The sequence below is a fragment of the Dermacentor andersoni genome, chromosome 1 (genome assembly GCF_023375885.2).
Source record: "Dermacentor andersoni chromosome 1, qqDerAnde1_hic_scaffold, whole genome shotgun sequence".
Taxonomy (NCBI): Eukaryota; Metazoa; Arthropoda; class Arachnida; order Ixodida; family Ixodidae; genus Dermacentor; species Dermacentor andersoni.
Window position 1 is genome coordinate 33,197,587 of NC_092814.1, and position 15,881 is coordinate 33,213,467.

General features: G+C 44.4%; 1 protein-coding gene across 1 annotated transcript in view; it reads left to right on the forward strand.

Moving 5' to 3' along the window:
• Window positions 1–15,881, forward strand: part of LOC126546074 (cell adhesion molecule Dscam1-like) — a 706,711-nt gene that overhangs the window by 443,939 nt on the left and 246,891 nt on the right. Inside the window, exon 4 of the mRNA XM_072286086.1 lies at window positions 4,504–4,662. Coding sequence (XP_072142187.1) covers window positions 4,504–4,662 — 159 coding nt within the window. The remainder of the gene's footprint in view (window positions 1–4,503; window positions 4,663–15,881) is intronic.

Genomic DNA, 15,881 nt, shown 5'->3' on the forward strand with positions numbered 1-15,881 from the left:
GCTGTATAAGAGCGGCGAAAGGAACAATCGAAATCATTCGGGCGTAGGTAGAGCCCGATGTCGACTTTAAACTCGAGCCATGTGATTCTCCCCTTTCGTTGGTGGTGTGCGTTGAATCGTATTTTTCGCTGCACAACCTTGTTGGCGTCACGAGAAACACGGCGCTGAACTAACAAATGAACTCTGACTGCGAATAAAAATAAAACGTTCTAGAGCGCAGCTCCTAGGCGCCCGTTCCTGCGGCGAGCGTCGACGTTGTCCCTCGTAACCGAGCGAACGAGCGCAGCGAAGGACGAAAGCGAACGCGGAGCGCAGCGGCAGATGAACGACGGCGATAGCGAAGGGAGCGCGAGGAGGAAAGCAGAGGAGGTGGGTGTAGAGGAACCATGAGCCGGAAAGCGGAGGAAAAGGGTACGGCGCAAGCGTGATAACAAAAGCGTAGTGCCGCGCAAGACGGATTTTGCGCTGACGATAGCCACGAGATGGCGCCAGAGTAGCGCGCGTCAGCTCTTCCTTACTCAGTGTATTCTTACTCAGTGTATTGAAATATCAAAAGCAGAAAGCAGACCGTTGTATGTGGCCTTTTTAGAGATTACAGGAGCCTACGACAACGTAGACCGCAACATTTTGTGGGATATTCTGGAAGGGGAAGGCTTATGTAACAATTGTCTACAGCTTTTGAGAGAGATTTACCTAGAAAATACCGTTTGCGTTGAATGGGAAGGGATGAGGAGCGAGGAGAAAGTTCATATCAACAAGGGACTGAGGCAGGGTTGCCCTTTATCCCCGCTGCTGTTTATGATGTACGTGGTGAGGATGGAGAGGGCGCTAGAAGGAAGTAATATCGGGGTTAATCTCTCGTACAAACAGGCGTGTACAGTAGTAGAGCAGCAGCTCTCAGGTTTATTTTATGCGGACAACATTGTGTTGCTAGCTAACAAGCAAAGGGATTTGTAACGTCTGGCTAATATCTGTGGACAGGAAGGCAACAATTTAGGTTTGAAATTTAGTGTTACAAAATCAGGTGTTATGGTATTCAATGAAAACAGTGAACAGACAGTGGCCGTACAGGGTCAGGAAATACCTCGGGTAACAGAATATAAATACCTTGGTATATGGATAAACGAAGGCAGTGGATATATGGAAACACAGGAAAAAACCATAACAGTAAAGGGGAAGAGAAATGCAGCCATAATGAAGCACAGAGCGCTATGGAGATACAATAGGTACGAGGTCCTCCGAGGTATGTGGAAAGGTGTAATGGTTCCAGGACTTACTTTTGGAAATACGGTTGTTTGCTATAAATCAGGGGTACAATTAGGACTCGACGGGAACCAAAGGTCAGTGGGTCGCCTCGCATTGGGCGCTCACGGGAAGACTACAAATGAAGCTGTGCAGGGTGATATGGGCTGGACTAGTTTTGAAGTGAGGGAAGCTCGCAGTAAAATTGAGTATGAAGAACGGCTGAGGAATATGGAAGAAAGTTAATGGGCTGGGAGAGTGTTCAGGTATCTGTACAGGAAAAAACATTGATTCACAGTGGAGGAAAAGAACTAGGAAGCTTACGAGCAAGTATGCGGCCTGTAGGGTGGACAACACAGCAACAAAGAAGGTCAAGCGGAAAGTCAGAGAGGCTGAATTAATCTCATGGGTGGCGGCAATGGAAAAGAAACCTGCCATGAGTAACTACTTAAGAGGGAAAAACGAAATCAGGAAAGAAACCATTTATGATAACTCAAAGGGAAGCTCATTACTTTTCGAAGCGAGATCGGTATGCCTTAGAACACGCACCTATAAAGCGAGATGTAAGAAGGAAGAAGAAGCATGTGCTTATTGCGGTAAAGCTAGGGAAACTACGGAGCATGTTTTATTAGAATGTGAAGACGTCTACCCAGCGGTTGATTTAGGCACCACTGGCCTCCTTGAAGCCCTTGGGTTCAGAGGGAGCCGTGGTAAAGCAAACATGTCCGCAATAGACATTAGTAAAAGGCGACTGGAGGATTGGTGGAAGAAAAGTAGGGAAACGGCAAAAGACGGAGACGTACAAAAGCACAGTTCGCAATAGGGGATCAGAAAATTTGGGCGAGGTAGTTCATACTGTTTTTTTTTTCTATTTTTTCATTGTTTAACTTAGGTAGGATATTAGGCAGTATAATAGCAAGAGCTTGGTGGCGCAACCCACCGCCCCGTTCCAAAGGGGACGCTCATAACATCCATCCATCCATCAGCTCAGCTGCATGAGCGCGGGTCTCTCTGCGGCAGCTCCTGTCAAGCGCGCCCACGCGTCACCCACGCGCCGCCTCTCGCAATCTCCCTACTAGCGAGGCAGTCGCGCCACACATCGCTCCGTTTGCAACGTGCCGCAGGAGACAGATTGCCCGCGTCAGCCAGTTTATCGCGAAATGAAAACACGTATACAGCTGCGCTAAAATTTCGCATTATGGAGTATGGTAATAGTCGGTGAATTTTATTTCTGTTTGTCATTTTTTACAATAAACCTTTAGTTATTACTTGAGCGCCGTTTCTCACTTCCTCGAACCCCATTTTTTGCACTGTTCTCAATCACGCTTCTGGGCTGCAGTCGTTGAAGACTCTGGCCGCGGTTCCAATTTATTTCAATGAAAGCTGTGGTAAGGCACACCGGTAAGTCTGTAATACCTTCAGAAGTGATTGAATGCTTGTTTGTCCTGAATAAAAGAAACTATACTTGAAATGTATCATCATTAATATTTGTTGCGATTACGGTTGCAAATGCGGAGTGCCTGCATTTTGCTGTATTTAAGCCTATCTCTAAAGGTCACCTTAAGCGAGGGGCGAGGAGTGCCTGCTAGCCAGTGTTATTTACTTTGTTTTTGCGCTTTTACAATGAAAAAGGCGTTGCGAATGATTGTGCAAACAATGCCCCCAAGGTAGGCCACTCACTGAGAAATAGCCGTCCGAATAGCGATAAACGGAAGCCGTTGCTGGAGGTCTTATCTCGAACGACTACTCTCATGTGCACCCACAAGCATCATGACGTGGAATTGAGTGGAGAAATGTGGTGCGCAGCAGGCACAAGGTATCTGACGTAGCACCTCATGCAGAATTCCAAGATGTAGTATGGCAAATATCAGAGCCCATCACTTCTCGACTAAGTTGCGTATAATTCATCAAAACACGCGCCTTTGTGCGTTACTCTTTCTTCAAAGGACCTGCTGCATGAGAGCATTGCGCTGACTTTACGAAGCTGGGTGGTTTTCGTTGTGTCACTTTCAGTTAGATCACGTCAGACGTTGACTTTATTCAGTCGTATTCAGTTAGCCGCAAATAAATGATGGGGCATGGTTTAGTGCAGCTACTTGTGACCAGCAGAGGCGAGCAGGTTCCGCTGTCTTCAAGATACCTGGGGCGCGTTGCATTGCATCTGCCGTCAATGTGAATCCGGCCAATATAGCTAAGTGCACGATAGACTTTAATGAAAAAGATGATGTTCGTATTAACCAGCATCCATGGAGTATAGCGGCTAGATGGAGAGCTAGAGTTGAAAAAGAATTCTCTACAAGCTAGCAACCAAGTAAGGAAACAAACAAACAAAAAGCTAAATTCGGATACAAGATGCAATAGCTGCAGTTCATATTGTTTGTGTTTGTCTCGATGATCATATTTATGTTCGTTCTTCACGCCTCGTTCATATTGAGCAGTTGCAAAAAAGCGAGAGGGAGAGAACGAGATTTCTATCTAAACAGGAAAAGCACAGAAATTAACCAGGATTGATCCAGTTTCGCTAACATACACTGTGGGGAAGGCCGAGAACTGAACAAAACGAAAGAAGGTGGGGAAGCCATGACATTTTCTGCACAAGTACGCTGATGCTACGCCTAATCTTTTACGGAAACTTGCTCCATACACTGAAGCCCCTGCTTGATTTATGGCATTGCAAACATTCTTTATCTTCGTTGGGAGATATACTATTGGCATCACCAAAAGCGCCTTATTAGATCAAACATTTAAAGTAGGCGCTCAATTTGCCGATATCTTGCGTATAAATAGTGGTCCAAATGCTGAGAGGGGGACAGAGTGAGTGCATTTTAGACTTGCTGTGTACTTACATTTCGGTCAACGCAGTAAGCCTACGTGCCACCCTTCTGTAGTTGTCTTTCGCTGTTTATATACAGGGCAACATGAACTTGATCGGGAAATGCCTTAGGCTTCTCTTTACGGCTCTCACGGGAAGAAGCAGATAACTTTTCGTGGTGGCTGGGCAGAAGTTCGTTCCGTTATCGGGGGTAAAGAAAAAGGCGAAAATGGTCTTATACCATACCCCATACAACTGACTTTCCCCATATACCTGCGCCCCCAAACTCTCTCTCTCATGCGAAACTGAATATGGACATTCTGCGTGAAACTGCCTGGTTTCCTCGATGTTTGCGTTGCATGTCGTCTCGTTTTGCGAATTCGCTACGTGAAGTCATACAAGAATGGTTTCACGCTGTACTACAAGCTTGCGGCTGGTCTCCCCTGCAGCGTCCAATCGGAGCCGATTCCAGGCGTTCTCGAGCGGCCTGCTGGTGGTGAACGGCGTGACGCGCAACGATGAGCGGCGCCGCTTCCGCTGCGTCGTCAAGGACTCGCTCACTGGCGAGAAGGTCGAGAGCGGCATCTGGGGAAAGTTCGTCGTCACCGGTAAGTGCATCTCACACGCCCGCGCACGCAGCAGCCCCACGCGCGGCTGTCGTCGAGCTCTTGGCGAGAGGAGTACTCAGAAACCAAGCAGAAATGGAACGGAGAGTGAAAAAAGAAACGCACATACCTTCCGAGGTGCTGCAGTCAAGATCATATAGGTTGTTTTTTTTTTTTTTTTTTGAGTAATAGGGGAGGTCATCAAATGCCACTTATCACTGAACAGTTGGGATGTGGTACACATAGGATGCGGCGTGCGGTACGGGGTTGGTTTGACTGACTGAATATGGCTGGGAGTTTCATCAGGTGACAGGGACGAGACAGGCTGATAACAATAGTGATTGTAGTTGAACGTCCCGAAGCTACGCTATGGCAAATGAGGGACACAGCCGCCGGAAAGACTGCACGAATAATTTCCATCCCTGGTGTTCGTTAAGCGCACCTGCACTCTGAACCTGGTGACGCTTACAAAGGCGATCTTGCCCATGACGGCTGCATTGCGATGGCGGCGAAATGCAAAACACACTCGCGTGCTTCAACTTTCGTGCACGTTAAAGAAAAACCGAGGTGGCTGAAATTGATTGGCGGATTCTTACACTACGGCGTACTTCATAACCGCATTGTTGTTTTTTGCACGTCAAACCCTTACATATATTTAAACTTAATTACCGTGTATTAAAGTGCACATTTTCATCTTTTTGTAATAAGTGGAGCTGTTTCCTGGAAATAGAAAGAAAGAGACGCAGGAGAAAACGATGGCAGAAAGAAAAGAAACAAGATTGGATGTTCTTGTTCATTTTTTAAAAGTTCTAAACATAGCATCGATGTTATTAAAATATGCAGGACGATATACGATTGACTACAGGCGCAGTTGTCTTGTTGCAGATGCCATAACAAGACACTTGGCACCTGAGTAACATACTGTTGGCACTTGTCAATTTTCTGCGAATTACGTAAGCAGTAGACTTCAAGTTACCTCATGCCTCGTACTATCGTTACTTATGGAGGAATACCATCGCTAAGGACTAAGAGTGCCAGTTGGTACTTATAAACATATGAATATGTCCCCCTTTGTAAGTGTTACAATGCAAATGTATTACAAATGTTATAGTGCTCAGAATACATATCTGAATACACGAGAAGAAAGGGGGTTAACCGAGGGGCCCGATTTTTATTAGTCATAAGAAGCCATGAAACACTGACACCAAAGACAGAATAGGGGAAATTACTTTTGCTTAATAAATGAAATTAACAAATTTCATTTATTAAGCACAAGTAATTTACCCTATGTTGTCCTTGGTGTCAGTGTTTGTTGGCTTCTTATGATATATCTGAATACAGTCACACTTTCGCATTATGACCTCTTCTCCATTCCTCTCCTCCCAGCCACCACCATCGGAATGATGCAGAAATAGAAACTGCGAACAAGTCCCTCGTGGCAGAACGCCAGAAACGTCGAGATACCCATGACGGTTAGAGCGTGGCAGGTTTAATCTGACTAGCTGTAATTGACTGTCATCGATGAAAGGAAAGATGACACAAAGCGGTATAAGTTTGGTTTGATTCACTGAGACGGACAGGTTGTTTGCGTAAGATTAAAAATGTTAATAACAAGCAACGCCGATCTTTGTGCTTCCGGGTTATTACGAGTTGTAGTTTGATATAGCTGTGAGATAATGAGATGACATTAGTTATAAGCACTCGGTCCAGTAGAAACAAAATAATTTTCATGAGCGAAAAAACTCCCCTAATATTTTTTTTTCTTTTTTTATTAGAGGGCAGACATCTCAGATGCACCATATTTCAATGATATACAGGAGTAGACATGCAACTGAGTTAGACAGACAGCCTCAAAAAGAAAATTTTTGCACTCTTTCTTACACAGCATGAAAAGGCTTGATAAGTCTGGATTACTGGTATCGAAAGTTTTTCCTCGGTCTTTTTTTTTTTACGAGAAATTTTCATTGATTTTATTGCACCCTACGCAATCTCTTGCATAGCACATCGTTTTTCTTTTTTATTGTGACAGCGCTGTCTCTTTGTTTTCCTTTTCTTCTTTTCCTTCGAACGTTTGTATTGCTTATCAATACTCTACAAACAAATCCACTACTGTCTGGGCCACATGTTGGACTATAGTATTCTGTAAATAAAAATAAATAAAATACACAGTGAAACCATGAATTTCAATCAGTATTCAGCGGCAAGCATAATTAAGGCTCCGTGCTTCTCAACTGCAAATGATACACAGCCAAACTTATTATTATTGCTTTTGCCCATGTGTCGTGAACATGAAGAGACAGGACGGACGCGATATGACATACTTCATAAGAGAGTAGAGTAATTTTATGCCAAGTTTCGCAAGAGAGCGTTGGTTACCCCCCTTATTTTCATTCAGAGACGTTCCTTTTCACTTCTTTGGTACTGCCGATAACATTTCCAACATCATTTGCTGCGTACTGCCGTACTATGTATTATGCCAGAAATAACCTACTGCTTTCACCGTGCGCTTCTTTCTTTCACGTCGAATTTAGAGCACTCAAGGTGGCGTGCAGCGACGTTGTAATTTAGACAAGGCTCAATGTACTAAGAGAGCGCATAGTAGGCACCCGACTCTTGAAAAAAGAAAAGAAAAAAGAAGCTTTGCCTCTGCTAGGTCCTGCCAACCTAATACATTCAGCAAATTATGCTTAGAAGAATCTACTGATATTTGAAACGGGTGTTACGACAGAAATTTGTTAATATAGCATAGATGCAACAACGCATAAAGAAAAACATGAGCCTAAGAGCTTTAACAACAAAAAGAAAAAGGAATGAAGGAATGTTTCGATGAATTTTTTTTCGTTTCCTTTTTCTTGCCATGGTGCCGTTTTCTTATGTCACTGCAGTTTTGGGCGCTCTCTCTCTACACACACACACACACACACACACACACATATATATATATATATATATATATATATATATATATATATATATATATATATATTATAAGAAGCCAACAAACAATCACACCAAGGACACCATAGGGGAAATAACTTGTAGTGTTTCATTGAAATAAAAAAATGACAAATCAATGGAAATGAAAGTGGATAAAAATAGAATGGGCTACAGGTGGGATGCGAACCTATGTCGTCGCATTACGCGTGCGGTGCTCTTACCAATTGAGCTAGCGCGCCGCCGTTTTTCCATCCATTTTCTGGGGTATTCAAGTGTTACTAATAGAACAAATTCAATTATTGTTAGCCAGCGCCACCACTCACGGCCTTGGCGGCGGATGTGGAAAATCCTTTCTGCCGCAGGTCTACACGAACTTTTTGGGTGAAGGCAACTAGTCAATAAACCCACACATGCTACCTGAAGGCATCGAAGCTGCCGTATCGAGACCCTTGCTATGTAAAGAAGCAGAAGGAAGGAAGCCGCGAGGCCCCATTTTTATTAATGATATTACTTTAATTCCCATTTCTTTATCATTTCTTTAACTCGATGAAAAACTACAAGTAATTTTAGTATATATATATATATATATATATATATATATATATACACGTTTATCACATCGCAGAGCTAAACGTTAAGCGGTAGAAGTGACGACCTGGCGGTAAAACCGGAACCACAAAGTCACCAAATGGACATGCGTCTAATGTCGGCCTCTCCCGTTTCAGCGGACCAGAGGAGGTGCTGAGATAGTCGGAGACTAGGTATAGGCACCTCGCCGCTACGATCCTTTATGGAGCGACCCGCTCCTTCGTGGCACCGCATAAACGAGGAAGCGATTTGTTCTTTCAGTTATTGTTTCCTTTCTCTTTTCTGTCTTCTCCGCGCATGCGCGAGGAGATACGCTTACATCTCCCCGCCGCTATTCAGTGCCCCGGTCCAGCTCGGACCAGCCACGGCCATTCAGGTGTGCGGGATAAAATTGCGCCAGGCAACGAGCTACAGCGGCGGTTTTGCCCCGTGACTCTGCCATCTCAGTTCATGGCGTCTGCAGGCGCTAAGCACCCCATGCTCCGCCCGGCGCTGGCCTGCCTGCTGCTCCAGGAAATGTTGCCGGTGGTCGCGGTTTTGAAACGAAGTGCGCCTCGCACCCGCGTCCTCTCCTTCGACTGTGGTGCATCGATGTTTCTAGTTTTTCTTCGCTGTCCTTAGTAGCGCCTTTCGCTGCGTGTTTTCCCTGAGCAGCCAGCATTACGGCCCCGTTTTCTCGTGATGGTTGCCCGGAACAACTCGGTGCAGGAAATGCGCTCTTAACAAAATACGAAACCTTGTTCCGCTCGCCCTCCATCCCCAACCATCTGCCCTCCCCCGTTTATTTATGCTAGTTATTGCGTGTCGTAGTGACCGCAAGGGTGAAGTAGATTATAGAACCTTACCAAGTAATCACCCACTTAAAAGCTACCTTTTTTTATGTGACGGTAGGAAATGCGTTTGGCGCCGCCTTAACTGAGAAGTACATTGACTGTTCTTCTCGTTTTTATGACGAGAGCACGATTTATGTTAAGTACAGCTGCTGAAAGTGCGGACATGGCTGCGTGCAAAGGAAAAGTCGCCGAGCACCTTCACAGACGATGTATTAAGCGTGAAAGAAATACGGGATGTAACGATCTACGCCTACGTGCACAATCATTTTTTTTTTCTTTCTTTTTCCTCTGCAATAAATAGGTAAGCCGCTAATGGTAACTTTGCTCCACAAGCCTTTGCTAAAATCTGACAAATATATGAGCAAAATGTGATTTAAGCTGTTCTGTATACTGGAAATGCTGAAATACGGCCTACGACAAAGAAACACATAAAATTGACAAGAACGCTCATGAAAGCGCCCGCTTATTTACTGTGCCTAACGTTCTTTGCTGTGTTTTAAATTTCCAATTATATGACTTTACTGGTATCGTGGCGGCGCTCCCATATTGTAAACTTGAACCAGCCACGTTTAATGTTAGGTGAATTCATTGATTGATTGATTGATTGATTGATTGATTGATTGATTGATTGATTGATTGATTGATTGATTGATTGATTGATTGATTGATTGATTGATTGATTGATTGATTGATTGATTGATTGATTGATTGATTGATATGTTTAGCTTAACTACCTTCAGCTGCTCGAACCCCATGGTCCTCTGTACATTATTTCCTTCGTTTGCTTTCTTTTCTTTTTTCTTTCATTCTTTCACACGCCTTTTTCCTTCCCCAGTACAGGATCGCAAACCAGAGCTGTTATCTGGTTAACCACCCGGCGTTTGCTTTTATTTCTCTCTATCTCTCTACGCTCACCACGTTAGTCTTGCACTGGTGAACAGTCAATGCACGCTCTTATTCAACATGTGGTACTCTTCTAAAACCCATTTATAACTGCGCGAGCTCGTCTACTTGCGACAGCAACTTATCGCCAGAAACCAAGAAGAAACACGAACATTAACGGCTTTGACGCAAAGGACGATAGATAATAATATCGGTACAAGAACAACTTTTGCACCACTGAGGAGCAAGAAAGACTGAAACGGAAGTAGTAAACATAGGAAACTGAGGTGCGACACGTTAAAGCCGCTTTTGAAAACACTTACCCATGTCCGAAGACAACGAAGAAAGGAAAGTCATGACGAAGCGGCTAGGGATAGATAGGATGAAGCTAAGGCAAAAAAAAAGAGAGAGCATCGAAGTAGTGGAGAAATGCCAAGAGTGGCACGGCGGTCACTTTGGGATCAGTGGACGGTTGGGGCGAGCAAAAGAAGGGGGCAGCAGGCGGGGAGCGATCAGCCTCCAGCCGGGACCAAGTTTGCGTCCCTGCGGCAGGTGGACCGGAGAGCGTTAGGCCAGCTCCGGCGCACAGAGATACATCAAGAGGATCCCCACGGTGCCGCTTGTATTTGTTGTAGGCTCTAAGAGCAGCTCTTCAATCTATCGAGAAGGCATTACTGCTCAAGCAAAGACAAGGGTGCCCTGGATGGCATGGACGAGATGGGAAGCCCGAGGACGAGGAGCACAAAAAAAAGTTACACGCGAGTGGCAAAACGAGGAATCGTAGAGCGGCGCCTGGAGGGTCAGGGGAAAGGAGGAAGAGAAAGAGTTGAAACACTGACTTTTGTAGCACGTCCAATCGTTTTTCTGCACCTTTCATCTTCCCTAGCGCCTCGATACTTTCTCGAAGGCTAAAAACTTTCTTTTACAGGGAACGAGAATGGTTGGCATGCAAAAACTAAAAGGAAGGTCAAGCACCAGCTAAACACCACTTGAGTGCTTTGAACGGAAAGCCTTTTATTTACGCATTGTTGTGACCACCTACGAACTTCGTAAGCTGACGCGAGAAAAAAAGAAAGAAAGAAATTGAATACGAGCAAGTAAATGCAAAAGCTTCGAGACATACCAAGCGAAGACTGGCACCCTCTGGCTTTTCTTCGTTTGTACTTTGACATACATAGGGGGGTGTACTCTTCGCCCCTCTTTTGCGGCCACTGTCATATAGCCGCATTAAGACAAGATAAGTACAAACGCACAAACAAAAAAGGTTGCATGTTCAAATATCTCCCTGATTTATAGTGATGGTGACACAGCGCTGAAACCCGGAGATATATGAGCGTGTCAGTAACGTATTGTAAATTTAAACATACACATTTCTACGTTTTAGTTTTGCCTCGATATTTCGGTTCATTCACAAGACCACCTCAGGGCATCAGCCTTTCATACATTGCGGTTAGGTAGCACTCATTTAGGACTCCGCTATACTCCGAATAAACACGTGTGGTTAGAATTATGTTCCTCGTATATTTGTTTCATTCAAAAACGCACCTCTGAAAAAAGAATATCCAAGATTGTTACGTTGAAACTATAAATGAAGTCGGAGGTCTTAATTATTAAACGATCGTATCCACTCTATTTAGAGCAAACGCCATTCTTCCTTTACTTCAGTCGCCTTGGGAAAATACAGCTGCTACAGTTCTCGGAATTTCTCAGATACAACCAAGTATCTATGTCCTAGCGACAGGCTAGATAGTAGCATGCATAACTGCGAATGAGCTTACTGTATAGTTTGCATTGTGTGGTCTTTGCTGCACAAGGCTCTTCACTGAAGGCGAAGACGCCCAGTTCCGCCAGGTGGCCGGAAAAGAATGCAGACGCACTGCCTTTTGTTTTTTTCTTTCAGTATCGCACCGGAAAAAGTTTAACGGCTGGTGCAAAACCAGAACGCAAATTTGAAGGAATCCAGGAACCACTGACGCGCCTCTCATCACGCGGCACCTGCATCGTAGGCAGCGTTTACCGAAATGCGCGTCGCATTAGTGGGGCTTGTTTCAGAAATGCGTTTATATACACGTATGAAGAAGCGTTAAGAGAAAGAGAGGACCACCTTCTTGGAAGTCCGCGCGTACGAGCTAGAAAAAAAGAGAGAAAAAAGTGCACGATAACTGTAAAAGGAACGTCCCATTAAGGACTGCACCTCGCACAAACGCTACATGTGCGAGCCAGTTTCTTTCCCGCCATTAATTTTTTTGCGGTGGCTGATCTTGTTTTCCATGCGGCGCCCCTCGCGGTTCCCCCAAGGGCGTGTTGCGCAAACGCCAACACAACCACGCGCGTTCATTAGGGCGTTAATGCGCGCTTTCTCTTCTGCATGCCTGCATTGCTTACTCGTCCGTCGCGCGCTGGGGCTTCTTAATTCTGTACAGTGGCTCCGGCGACAAGTATGGAAAGCTAAGCGGGAAAAAATGATTAAAAAGAGGTTAAAAAAATTATTTAACAGACGAAAACACCGGAGTTAAGCATAAACCTGAACATGCTTTCTTTTGCTTTTTTCTCTGTATGGTTAGCTGTGCAGGCTGTCTTCTCTTATTTCGCTGGCTATGTTGCAGGAGTGAAGTTTCCACTGCTATGCTGTCGCTGCTGAGTGGGTTTGATGCTACGGCATGACATGATGCAGTGTTTCCTGACACTTTCATTTCACGAACTCGAAGCTCACACACGCAGTAAGGGAAGCTCCGCCGGTGCACGATATCTCACCGGCATACGTCAGAGGGAATGGTGCGAAAATAAAAACATGGGAGTGAAGACGAGAAGATGAAATGTAATAAAGCATAAAAACATTCAAATGTCAACGGTTTGCATAAAACTATTGACGATAACAAAGGCAACACGGCTAATCTAGACACAAAAGTCGGTCGCTTTCACTTGAAAACGCTGCGCAGTGCACTGCATTGCCGTTCGATTCGCAGTCCTACCAGGAAGTCTTCTGCCGCCCTCGGAGCGAACAGAGCGGCAAATACAGGTATTTGGTATTGGAGCCACGAACGAAGTCGTTGAATGACACGAGAACCACCGCTGGTTCGGTGCTGCAGGGAACTAATTCGGCGAAACAAACGTAGTAGTGAGTATTCGCGGGATGTCGCCCCTACTCGCTGCGTATAGGCTACCCGCCGAATGCTAGCCTGTGCTGAATTCCCTATTCGAGGTGAAAAGAACCTTGGCAAAGGTGCTTACGCGGTCATGGCTCGCCTGTTGAATCATTTGTGTGCGCGTACACCTGCATTCAACCTGGCACAATTTCTTCGATTAGCGTTCAGGTTGACTATTGCTGGTTACATCACTAAGCTCCTTTTTTCAGCAACATCGAGAAATGCAGAAATAAAGAAATAAAAGAGGCAAGGAGAGGCTTCAAAACGAATGATAACGCTAAGGCTAAGGACATTTGGTGGCGTGGATATTCTGGGCTCTTTCTATTGATGTTTTGGCGATGTGTTCGTCTCGATAGGTGGATGAGCAAGAAAAAAAAAAGAAAGAAAGAAAAAGTCCAGTATGTCCCGCAGAGTATCACACGCGCGACCTCGCGCTCAGCAGAATGATGTCATAGCCAGTGAGCCACAAGGGTGGGTAAATTGACTGATTATGTTCATTGGTGACGGTATTGTTTATGACACGACACGACGCGACACGATAAATAGGCCATTTCGCGTGGGATCCATTAAACGATCATGCAGTCACCACTTGGGCACTCTAAACTTTACTTCACGGTTTCTTTTCCCGATCAGGCAAATAATACTTGCATACTTGTTGACTAATGCGGCGTTTTTTTAGTGCGGCTTATCTCGTGCACAATACCAGCCTTACAATGTCCCACAAAAATTAACAGAGGGAATTATCATGAGGGAACTATGGCGTATATAGTGTCTGCGAAAGCTTCAACTATGGTGGTCCAGCCAGCATTGAAGGGTTATTACATGAATTTGCCTAAAGTGTGCTCTTCTGTCTTCAGACAGCTTTGTGTCCTGGAAAGTTGATTATTTTCAAGAAAACATTGCGTGATAAAGATGATTACGCATGCGGGCAGAGACTCATTACCTTTATGTGTTTAGAAAAGTACGAGTGCTTTGAAAGTTTAGAAAGACAAAGCGTAGTAAACAACTTTAGAGGAGAGCCTTTGAAGTCACGAAGACAATAGACAAATGCATGTACTGACCGTCAGGTATCAAACCGATTGGAGGGCTAGAGTTCCATCTAGTAATTTTTGTAGAAAACTCCATAGAATTTTCTGCAATAATTACTAGAAGGAACTCTGGCGCGGTTGTGTACAAGAGCTGCAGCTCGGCGGTTCAGCCAGCATGAGAATGAATTATGGGGTAGTACATGGACTTTGTCGTTCCTACTTTAAAGCTACGCTAACGATAAAAAGTAAATACATTTTTACACTGATAATGTATTCTTTAAAAACTCTATTTTCGTTGAATTCGCGGTAATATGTGTTGATTATAAGAAGAGGAAACGGAGGTCAAAGTTTAATTTTTTTTAGTTTCGTGTCAAAACCTCCCAGTCGGGACGTCAGTGTGACGTCATAAATTTCAAGGCATATTGCCGTATTTTGGATCCCCAATGTGGTGCTCAGTAAAATAATTTAAAACTTCCTAAGTTCAGTATTTGGTTCTTTTGGAATTCAACGTAGTGCATCTTTAACTGTAAAACGTTTACTAGGCCCGCGCAGGCCCTTTTCAAAAGTCATGACCTCACGACGAGCTGGTCCAAAAACTTCATCGACGGCGGATGCATCCCGTTTTCATTTTTGCGTCTTTTCTGGCTATCCGAGCTCGTTCTCGAGCTAGGAGTGGCTTTCTTGGTTTTGCGGAGTGGTAATGCCAATTAACTACGACAAAGGCACCTTCATGACAATAACACAAAAGAAAAGCCCTCTGTTCTTCCTTTATTCAGCCAACAATAATTTTGGCTTTGGACCCTATATATAATGCCTTGGACTCTATATAAAGAAAATAATCTTTCCTGGAAAACTGATGTGGATACTGTCGCGGTCACATGTCTTCGTAAGTTGCTTTTCTTAAGACGCTCACTAAAACTCTCCACACCAGTGGTGCGTTTTCTGGCATACAGGGCGTCCCAGCTAACTTTACCCAGAGTTTAAAAATATTCGAATGGCTCGTAGCTGGATAGAGCCAAGGCAATGTTGTTTGCCGTTGCTTGGAGATACTCAGATTGTATTTTTTTCATTCTACTTAACTACATAATTAGTCCTAATTAATCAATAAACTTCTAAAATATTATAATTAGATTAGAACTGTCAATGAGAAAATTGAAGAGCTACATGAAAAACTCCCGATACAGCTTTCTGTTTGCTCAATACGTGCTACATAAAAGTTTTTTTTCCGATCGTGAAAGAAGCCCGCGAGTACACGCAAAGTGCTTCCAGTGACCAGTCGCGTGGCAATTTTGCGTGCATTTGCGGGCTTCTTGCGTTATTTCCTTGCACGGAGAATAGAGAGTTTTAGTTTAGGGGACGCAAGCGGCTTGCGTGCGCAAGCCACTTGCGTCCCCTAAACTAAAACTCTCTAATAACTAAAAGAAAAAAAAAACGTTTTCATCGCCATCGGCAGTCGACGCAACTCAGGTCAAGAAAAGAACACCTTCTGGCTCGCATATGCATGTCACAGATTCAGGTGCACAATTATTAGCAAATCATTTTCTCTAGAATGTGTGGCCTAAGAAACATCACTTAGTTCCCGTCGGTGCAACGTAATTTAATCCTAAGAACATTTTTAATGCATTGGCAAAGGCAGGGGAAAATAGCCAACGAAACGCGATTCTCCGATCACTGCTGCACAGTTTCATTTTTTTCATCGACTCTCCCGTCGGGCTGCACGGCTAATTGTTTCAGTCACGGAACGCTCTTCCTGCGCTGTAGACAGGGAGGGAATTATCGAACATTTTATAGTTCCGCGAAACATAAGA